The following is an 11,335-nucleotide window of genomic DNA, read 5'->3' on the forward strand; positions in this document are numbered from 1 at the left end:
CTTATGCTGGTTATGTTTTCTTTTTTTAGAGAAAACCACTACTTTTGTTTTGCTCATATTGACACGCATCCCCACACTTCTACATAAATGCTCAAGGGATAATAAGTGCTCTTGCAAACCAAGAGCCGATTTAGCAATCAAAATAAGGTCACTTGCATACAAAAGAAGCCTTATAACAAACTTGCCCAAATAGATACCATCACCCCCTTGCAAATTTAACCACTCCTCAAGCTTGTCGATATATAAACCAAAAATGGCAGGAGATAGTGGGCAACCTTGCCTGACCTTGATATCGCTTCTAAAACTTTCAGAAATGCCTGTTGAAGTTCTAATTTTGAATTTCACCTCTTCATACAACCTATGCACAACTACTCTCAAATGTTTAGGAACCCCAAGTTCCTCCATTATGTGCCAAAGCTTATCCCTGGGAACCGTGTCAAACCCTTTTCTGAAATCAACAAAGCAACAAAAGACTTCTTCCTTTTTCTCCCAAACTTTTTCAATGATGTGCCTTAACGTTATACAATGATTAACTGTGGAATGTTTAGGTCTAAAATGTGCTTGCCCTTTAGCATGCTTATCTTTTTCTTCTGCCCACTTGCTAATTTTATTTTTTAGCATACTTCTAAATAACTTTGCAAACAAAGGGTTTATCATGATGCTCCTGGAATTGGAGGGATTATTGATGTCATCGCTCTTGAAAAGAGGTATGCCAGACTATTTGTCCAATCTGTGGGGAGCCCCTATTGTATGATGTTGAATTTTTTTTGTAATGTGAGGTGCAAGAATCTTTGAGCCCCACTTTAGATATTGTGCTTGGAGTTCAACTAAGTCTTTTGCTTTTCCAACACCCTACTTCTTAATACCCATCTCTACCGCTTGCACTGTGAAGAGTTCAATATAAGTGTTGACCAAGAAGGGAGGGTCAACCTTGGGGTCCTACTCATAGAGTTGGGTTGCATAGTCAAACCATTTAGAAGTTGTAATACTATTTCAAGTTTGTATCTTTCTCGAGAAGACTTTGGCCATTAACCTATCCCCAAGAGAAGACTCACTCATTACCGTTATTTAAGGAAAACCATTATTTAAAGAAAACCAAGCCACTTGGAATGCCCTATTGAGGAAGATTTTGGCCATGAACCTATTTCTTTACGTCCTAAGAAAACTAGCTCTTAACTAAAAAAAGAATTTTAGAGTATACTCAAACCCCAATTTCCTTAAAAGAAAGAAAGAAATAAAATTATTTTAACGTCCATGAGGCTAAAGATAGCCTATGAGACAAATTGTTTCTTCATCTACTTGGCCCTTTTTCTGTGAAGCCTCACAATAAATTCTCCCATCTTCTCGACAAACCCTCCACTAAATAAATTATCCCAAAAGCTAGCTGCTAGCATATCTGCATAACTTTCCATGTTATCTTTGAAAGTCTCACATTCTAAAATAAAATATATACTATTATATTTCAAATTAAAAATATAATTTTTCAAAAACTTATTCAATTTTTCTTTTTTGAATCTAGGATAATCGGTAACCGGTGAGAGTTATCCTGAACAGACCCAGGATCAAATCTGACTCACTGCCACTATAAACCTAGGCTACGTGCAACAACCTACAAGCCGCGCAATAACAAGTAACTTATGCCTCAACAAGAGCCGAGATATCCTCTATGGGGTCGCCTACTCTTCTAGCCAAGACACAAGAGGTCAACATATACTTAATAGGATTTGAACCCTCATCTCGTGGGTATCACCCACCGAAACTCACCGCTAAACCTCATCTCACTACTTTACATAAAAGTGCAAAATGGTAAGAAATTAAATGGTTTGGTTTGGTTGGTTTGGTTTGATAAACCAAACCATCGTAAATGTCGAAACCTACGCTAATCCTACAACAATCCTTCTTAAACCCTAAAACGAAAGGCAACATCGAACGGTTAGGATCATAGGAAGATATAGAGAGAGGCAGTATCAGCGGTTAGGATGATATAGAGAGGGCAATCGACATCATATATAAAGCTTCAACAACATATGGTCAACTTCTTCCGGCTGGTGTAGGTTTTCGACGCGGCTGCTTGCGAGGTCTGATCAGATCCCGTGCTCGTATCCGTGAACGAATTAAAATGGTATTTTATGATTATTAATCTTCGTTATGCGGCTTTGTATTTTTGGTGTTGTAGAAGTTGTTTCTGATTCCTGCGCGGATCTTAGGTATCATGTTAAGGATGTTTCAGGGTTTGATAATTGGCTTTATTTCTTAAACTTTATAATCTTTCATGGCAATTAACATTGATTTTTTTCTAAATTTTTCTTCTCACCCGAAAGAGAATCATTACACCCTTTTACATAGGCAAAACTGTCCTGAATGGTTGAATCATTCAGCATGAGTATTTTTTGCTTTCCTAAACTGCCACTGCAAGGGTACTCTTCTGGTAAATTCATCCCGGTCTTGCACCTTTGTATCCTGGATAATTGAACCTCGATGGACGTTCCACCACACCACTGAGTTCACCTATGTTCGATGGCACGCTTAACAACTGTTTTTGCTATTGCAAAACACAAGGGTAAATAATAAAATTAAGTATGCTTTACTGTTTAGCAAAGGACGGGCATTGCAGTGGAAAGGTTTAGTTCCTATTTCCTATTTTTACTATGTTGCATGAGTTTCTGGAACGTGGGAACGTTGGGAACTTGGGTACGGGTGTCGGGAACGGCTAGAGGTTTCCCCAAAATTTACAGGAAACAGCTAATCGGGAACGGTAATATTATATAATAAAAAAATTTAAAATATAAAAATAAAAAATATATAATTATATAATAATCTAAATTAATATTAAATCAAAATATTCAAATATTAAAATCAATTTAAAATTTAAATATATAATCTCTCTGATATATAAATATATTCTCTAGAGCCCGCAGAGGTTTGGTCTCGTGGCCAGCAAACGATCTGCTAAGTCGTTTGTGCCGCTATGCAGGTCACGAGTTCGAGTCTCATCTTAACCGATGGTCATTCTTGCGGGCTGGACGGTTCCTCCTAGAGGTTATAGTGGCAGCTGGTGGGATTCGACCCCGTGTAACGCGAATACAGTACCACCGCCATTGTCGATTCTTATAGTCAACAAAAAATATATATATATTCTCTGGGTGTCTCTCTTCCTGAGTCTCCCTTTTATATATATAAAATATTAAAATGTCAAGTTCATTATCAGTTCTCTGACACATGACCAGTATTTGAAACAATCTGCCTTAAAAATACAAAGGAACAATTTTACCTATGTTTCTCTAGTTATTCTTATGAGAAAAAGTAAAGCGACTCTAATGGTTAAGCATTCACTGCCACATACAATATGCACACAATCTTCTGTGATACATATACATAAACAAAAAAATAAATACTCATTAGCATGACATCCCAGATATCACCCTTACATTGAGGTGTCACACGCTTCCTTAACCCATCAAGAGATTGCTCCAGTTTCTCAATTAAGGATATCGGTGTTAAGGATGTCTTTGGCCTTTCTTCCTGCGAAGGTTTCAACAAAGCCTCATGTTTTGTGGGCGGTTAAACATATTTTTCTACATGCTTTGTATTCCCCAACCCCAGGGAATGCGGGAACTCCAAAAAAAACAGTCTTCAAAGCTCCCGGAACTTTCCCAAGCTCCCATTGCAGCTCCCACAAAAAAGGGAACGTTCCCATACAGTTCCAAAGCTTCCAGGAGCGCGGGAACCACTGGAACAGGTTTCCCACCTCTAGAGAGCGGTTCCCGTGTAACAGAGTATTTTTATTATCCGTAAATGCTCTTACTAGTTTTTCAGATGCAATTTGTTGAGAGATCTATAAGCACCACATTTCATTGTTTGATGTTGCTTATGAAATGTTTGATGTTGTTTATAAAGGGTTAGGAGGAATTAAATATTTTTTGAATTTAAAATAAATTATTGAGGTTTGTGGTTTAAAAGATTTTTAGACATTTAGTAAATCTAGAATTAAAAACAATAAACTCATAAAAACCAATACAAAATTGACTCACAAACATGAAAAGTAAGCCTTAAACCTAAATATGGGAAATAACACCTTCTCCCTTCTAAAACTCAAGATAGACCTAATTAATAAAAAAGCTTTTGTAACATAATTTAATATTTATTATATTTTTGATTTAGAATTTGTGTTTTCTTTTCTAAAAGAATTACATTATCTGTTATTAAAATATTTTTTGTTTTATTTTGTTTTGTTATGAACTTATGACAATTGGAAAAGCCCTACAAAACTTAAGTTTGTAGTCTTGTATTTGTCAATATAATTTCAAAATCTAGATGTGTAACAAAATCACTAAATTGAGTCCCTCCAAATTTTTTCCTTAAATTTATAAAGAGACAGACTTCACACTGAGGAAAATTTTTATAAAGAAACAGACTTTCACACTGACGAACTCCCTTAATAAATACAAACTCACCCATTAAAAATAATAATAAATAATTAATATATTACATATTTTTTCTAAATAAAATAAAAATATTAAAAATACATAATTTCATACACAATATTCATCCAAAAACATAATAGGCAATAGGGACAATAATAAGATATAGATTTAATAATAAACTTTTTGTAATTCTAAAAAACTGAGAAGATTTTTTTTTTTTAATTCATTAAGAATGAGAAGAAATTAAAAAAAATTCAATCTCTTTTTATGATTTTGAATGTTTTTTTCATATTTTTTTCATGCCATCCATTTCATTATACTTTCTCATTTAGTCCATTTCGCTATACTTTCTTTTTCAGTGCATTTCATCTGATTTGTTTTTATTTTTCTATATATTTTATTTAATTATAATAAGATTAGTCTGTATAATTTTAAAATTTATAATAATTTTTTAAAATAATTTTTATGTTTTATAAAAAATAAGTTTATAATATTTTTTCTATATTCTAATTAGATTCAGATTGCAGTTTTGATTAGCCTTTAAATTCAGGCTGTGTCAGTTTCCAGTATAGGAGCAGAATCTATTTACCGTGTTAGCAAAATTCATCATGGTATCAGAGTGCTGTGCTGAAACTTTAAAGGAATAATTGAGTGGATACTAGAGCTGCTACCTGTGGGAGGGAGTTGTTGGGAGGTTTCAAGGGCATACGTATGATCAGTGCTTGAGAAAAGCACAGTGCACTCGTGATAAGGTTGTGCTTTCTTGGTTAAATTGCTGCTCTGTTAAGTTTGGTAGAATATTCCAGTTCAATAGTATGGCTACAATAATGGTTTCAGGTATGAAAATAGATGGGAAGGTCTCTTTAACTTCGTCTCGTGGAAATGTTGAGTAAATATGTTGGAGTAGGATCTATGTGACTTTGTTGAGAAACTAGTTGTAGAGTCTATCGATCTTGTGTTGTTGTAAGATCATAAAATGACGGCAAAGGCCAGGCGAGTCATCTTTGACTCTTTGAAGAATCATTTGATCCTCACATTATTAGAAAGACCACTCTAAAGGACATGTTTGATGCTCTAGTTACTCTATCGGAGTGAGAACATCAATTGAAAGATGCTGTTGAGGAATAAGCTCAGAGCCACCTAGATGAGCAAGACAAATATCGTAGCTGTGTACTCGATGAATATTAATGAACAGTATCAGCTTGCAGCAGTTGGAGAGGTGGTCAAGGGTGAAGAGATGGTACTCGTTGTGTTAAATTGGTTCTCTTTTTCTTGGCCAGCTTTTCTTTGTGGAATTTGTGAAATAAGGTTTTAATTTTTTTTTAGAGGTTATGGGATGAATTCATCCAGAAGAAGACGAGATTGGAGACCATTGTAGTTATGAAGGAGGAAATCCAATTCTTGCCCTCATTAGCTAGATGAAGGAGGAGGACAATAAGAAAAGAGGACATGCTCATTATCTAGATGAAGGAGGACAATAAGAAAAGAGGACATGGGAAGGGTCAACAGCAATAAAGAGGATTCAAGTCCCTCTAACTAAGGAAAGAAGGACTTGGGTCACATCAAGTGTTTGTAGGGAGTGCAAAAGCGTTGGTTGGAGTGGATGAACTTTCATTCAAGCTTGAGGCAAACTTCTCTATGGTCTCATGTTTGTCATCTCACACCATGGTTTGTGTCGGTTGGTATTGTGGACAATGGAGCCTTCAAACATATGACCTCTAACAAGAGGGCCTTTAACGAACCTCAAGAATAGGTGCTGAGCATGCAAATTGAACTTGAGATGAATGCCACGTATCTATCTGTAAGAGTGGGGTCTCTCATTCGAAATACCATGAAGTGATATCCTTGAGCTTATTGCTTATTGGTATTTTGCATGTGGTTGGTTTGATAAAAAATATCCTTTTAGTTTAAGTGATGATTAGATCTTGGATATATTGCTAAGTTAGATGATTAACAAGCCCTCATCCAACAAAGTTGCTCAAATCTTGGTTAGGTGATCATGAGGGTGGTTTATACAAATTGTAGGGCTTCCTGTGAGAGCTCTAGTGCATGATAGTGACACCGTGTGTGAACTTTGGTGCAAGAGACTAGGCAACTTGTACTATGGACTCTGGAGTGTTGTTAATAATGAAGAACATGGTGTAGGGATTGCTCGACTTCAAAGTCAAGAAGAAAGAAGTGTACAAGGGTTGTGCAAGCACGTGAAAGTTTCTTTTCCAATCATTGATCATAGGTGTTAAGCATGCAAGTTGAACTTGGTGGTGATGAATGCCACAAACCCTCATCCAATAGAGATGCTCAGATTTTGGTTAGGTGTTGGTTAGAGGTGATCATGAGGGTGGTCTATACAAATTGTAGGGGTTCCTGTGAGAGCTCTAGTGCATGGCAGTGAACGTGTGTGAACTTTGGTGCAAGGATTAGGTCACTTGCATTATGGAGTGTTGCTAATATTGGAGAACATGGTGTAGGGATTGCTCGACTTCAAAGTCAAGAAAAAAGTGTACAAGTGTTGTGCACTTGGCAAGCAGGTGAAAGTTTCTTTACTAGCATTGACCATAGGTCAAGATTCTTGACCCATCCACTTATATGTATGTGCCACTATCCACTTATATGTATGTGGACCCATGTTTTCAACTTCATATCAGGTAACGTTTACTAAGCATTTTTTATTGATGATTTTTCTATGAAGTCCGTTTACTTCATGAAGATCGGGGATGAGGTCTTCGGTAAGTTTCAAGAGTTTAAGGCTCTTGTATAAAATCAAACATGTAAAAAGATTAAGGTGTTAAGATCTGTGGACATAAGGAAGATGGTCTTGGTTGTCCAGGACATAATTGTCTATGCTGGCACTTCCACTATGAAGAAAGCATGTGAACTTATAGGAATCTAAAAGATATGGGATGCTAATCGAGATCAGTGGCTCATGGGACTGGTTGAGGTGCAAAAGCTGTTTGCAGTAAGCTTTAAGGGTTCTTAAAGCATCGTTTGAGCTCCTAAGGAGTTCCATTTAATCTGGATCAATTTTGTGAAGACAAAAAGTATTCTCTAACCTATCGTTGATTGGGATTTGGGTGGGACCTAGTGTGGGCATTGAAGTCCCCCAATTGTATGATCATTGATATCCCCAAGGTCAAATATTGAACAATATTTGCATCCAAGTCTTGGTAATGGTTGTTATCTCAATCCTGAGAAAAGCATAATGTTATACTAACTTAAAATGAAGAAGGCAATAGACTCACATCGTGACATTTGGAGGAGAAGCCTTCTTGTAGCAAGTGGGCTCCTAGGCTTCTCTTTGGGAGGGTCCTCTTGTTTCCTTGTGTGCTGAAGCTCCAAATCTTGGTAGATGAAAGCATCAAGCTCCTTATGTGAATGCATTATGGTATAAACTAGCTAGAAGTCAAGAAGCTCTCAGTGGTGAAGTTCATATCTTTCTAATGGAATTTTGGCGGCATAAATAGTGGAACCTCCCTTTGGATGTAGTTTTGATGTGAACTCTCTTGATATATTAATAAGAAGTATCATAAGATGAGATGAAGAAGGGCATGGTGACTGCTAAGAGACATATCTGTGAAGGCCAAATGCGATGGAGAACCACTGGCGGTCGCTCAGAAGATATCTATGCAAGGGAGCATGCGTAACCAATACAGAGCTAAGGATGGACCTGGATGGAAATGCGCAGCTATGAGAATGAAGAAGGGCATGGTGACTGCTAACAGACATATCTGTGATGGCCAAAATCGATGGAGAACGACCTGCGGTCGCTCTGAAGATATTTATGCAAGGGGGCACGCGTACTGTGACTCTGTGTTCTGTCATCAAAGCAGACCTCTTGATCCTCTGATGATTGAGACTCATCATCATACCACTCCCAGGAGAGGCTAAAGCCATTGCAGCGAAGGCAGGAGGAGGTGATAATGTATGTATGCCAGGAGTGCTTGAATGCTCGTCTCACTTGAGCATTTATTCCAGAGTATGCAGACAAGACTTGGAGCGTGCGACGGACCAGGTGGGCGGTCATTTGAGCCGTTTCAATCATTTCAATGACAGACGTCAGGTTCCTTCACCTGACCTTGGGAAAGGCCTTATTGATTCTCAGAAACAAGGCTTGAAGCCATTATATGAAAGCTTATGTCATTTAGAGGAATTGAACCTGATTTTGGAGTATCCCAATCATTCCTCTGATGTCTGAACCCAATTATATACCCAATTGACATAGTGATATATAAATGTTGAGTTCTGGCATTGCAGCATTTTGTCTGGACTCTATTAGAATTAGAGTATTGAGCTCGTTTACGTTTAACTTGAATAGATAAAAATTTCATAGTAAGATGAATAGTGAATCTGAGTGCTACGTTGCCCTCTGCTATCTTTTGTCTAATGTTGTATTGTTACCTCAAGGAGGGTTAACTTCTATCCGATGGATTGAATCTGTTGCAATCTGTTCTCATTTTGTTAATGTTATGGTAGATTAACGAGTACTGGTGTTTGCTTTTGAAAGGAAAGTGAATGCCTTGTTTCTTGTTCCACCGCCATTGAAAAACATATTTGGTTGTTTTTTGGCATTCCAATGGTTGATCGGTGGTGATTATAGAAAGTCAAAATGTTTTATTAATCTGGCTTGATGCATCTAGATTCCAAAGCTTCTATATTTCGACATGTAATGAGCTAGTGTTTGCCAATATTATTAATTATCTCTGGTGTTTTCAGGTACTTTCTAATGACATTGACTTGCTTCACCCTCCAGCAGAGCTGGAAAAGCGAAAGCACAAACTGAAACGGCTTGTGCAATCTCCAAATTCCTTTTTCATGGTACTATCATCAGCTTACTGAAAATACTTATTTTATTCGAAATATAGTTTATCATTCTGCTGAATGTTTTGTATTTTTGCAGGATGTGAAATGTCAGGGTTGCTTCAACATGTATGTTATTCTATCATAGTATTTTGTTTGTTTGTCTTTTGGATTCTCATTAACGGAAACCAATAAAATTTATCCAGTTTACTTTGGAAACTGTATATGGTTTTGAGTCTACATTATATATTTATTATTATGCTCTTCTTTGTATGCAGCACAACAGTCTTTAGTCATTCACAGACAGTTGTGGTCTGTGGAAGCTGTCAAACTGTTCTATGCCAGCCAACTGGAGGTCGAGCACGTTTAACTGAAGGATGTTCTTTTAGGAAGAAGGGTGATTGACTCTTCTCCTTTAGTGTTCTAGTTTTCTGGGACCAATTAGTTGATCACTATGGGAATCAGTTGGCTGCTTTACGTGTGCATTGGGCCACTAGGGCTCTTTCCAATCTGACAGCCTCGTTGGTTTCTAATTCTGGTACTATATTGTTTTCAAGAGGAAATATTATATCAATGCTTCTTGCTTGACAAGGTTTTGGAGTGAAGATGTTGAATATGATTGTTATGACTTCTGTTTTCCTAAGATTTGGTAGTTTATAGCACAATTCAAATGGTATTTTGCAACTATATTAAGATCATCAATATCATGCCATTGTTCAACAGTCTTTTTTAACTAAGAATAAATGGTGTAATGATAGCATAGAACATGGCATTTTCTGGAAACCAGTAAAACTGATAATCAATAAAAATTGATAATGATGAGCGCGGAAGATGAAAAAAAATCTGTATACTATGATATGGTGTTTGCTATTACAGTGGCCGTCGCTTTTGTGGCAATTGTCACAGCTTCTTCCTGTAACTTATTTGATGAAAATTTGTAAGTTGAGCCACAACTTAAAATAATGATGTTTGTACCATTATTAAACCTTTCCCACTATTTTTGGTTACTAAATTCCCACTATTGCCTGGATCTTGATTTGGTTAAAATTAAATCCGCTTATGATAACCTTTCTTCGAAGCAGGCATGTAACACACTTTCTTTGACCGACTGTGTGTCACGCCTCTTTTAACTAACAAAACATGTGTGCATCAACAAACAAGTTTGCTGGATGAGGTGGGTGTAGAATGAAATACAGATAATAGCATCTCTGGATGGTTAAATATTGGCAACTCGTGCTTTTTGTGGTATCAGTATTTTGCTTGTGTTACCATGAGCAAGTTTTTGTCATTTTCTGTTGTGCAAATGAATTACAAAAGTGATAGCTATGTTGTAGAGGTTCTAGTCATGGATGCTGCCCTTTTCTCGTAAAGTTTATTGACAAAATTGTTCAGTGTTACCGCTGGCCAGTTTCGTATCCAATATGATCTTAATGTGAGCCTTTTTTGCAGCGACAAGTTCTTTGGAATGGGGTTTCTAAATAACTAGTAGTTGAGTTTTCTGGTTTCACTTCGAGCCCAGCAGCCGTTTCAAAATGTGTTTTGTAATATCAAAAGGACCAGAATGGGGTAATGGTATGCTATAAATCAGTGGGCCACTCGTACAATAAAAGTTTAATAGTCTAACCTGCCATTGATTGTTTCCAGATTTTGTGATATACATGACTATGAACTCATTTACACAAATAAGTTTTATCTTGGTTTTGTGGGATTTAGTCCTCTTCAGCTTATTTGTTTAAATTTCATGGCCATAAACTTTATGTACACAAATAAGTTTTATTTAAAATTTATGAGGTGTAGATCAATTGGTTTTGTGGCATTTAGTCCTCCTCAAGTCACTTGTTGAAATCTCATGGTTATGGACTTCATGTACACAAATAAGTTTTATCTAAAATTTATGAGGTATAGATCAATTGGTTTTGTGAGATTTTGTCTTCCTCGGGTCACTTGTTCAAAGCTCATGGGAAAAAGTGGAGAATGAGAGTGAGCTATAAGTGATGAAAACCGTCCCATGGAATAACCAAAATTAAACAAAATTTTGTGCAATCCTAATGATGACATCCCACAAATAAGCCAATTTTCTTTTATCCAACGTTAACACTGACCCTACCGTACACCCT

The 11,335-nt window shown here is 36.6% G+C and overlaps 1 protein-coding gene across 1 annotated transcript; it reads left to right on the forward strand.

Annotated features, from left to right (window-relative positions):
* Positions 1-1,967: 1,967 nt before the first annotated feature.
* On the forward strand, positions 1,968-9,938 carry LOC149184131 (small ribosomal subunit protein eS27y). Its single transcript, XM_089417407.1, has 4 exons — positions 1,968-2,122; positions 9,135-9,236; positions 9,319-9,347; positions 9,497-9,938. The coding sequence occupies exons 1-4, from the start codon at positions 2,120-2,122 to the stop codon at positions 9,621-9,623; spliced, it is 261 nt and encodes an 86-aa protein (XP_089273533.1). The 5' UTR covers positions 1,968-2,119; the 3' UTR covers positions 9,624-9,938.
* The last annotated feature ends 1,397 nt before the right edge of the window (positions 9,939-11,335 follow it).

Source organism: Pinus tabuliformis, chromosome 3_2 (assembly GCF_031772625.1).
Source record: "Pinus tabuliformis cultivar Carrire ecotype Pingquan chromosome 3_2, CPIR1, whole genome shotgun sequence".
Classification (NCBI taxonomy): Eukaryota; Viridiplantae; Streptophyta; class Pinopsida; order Pinales; family Pinaceae; genus Pinus; species Pinus tabuliformis.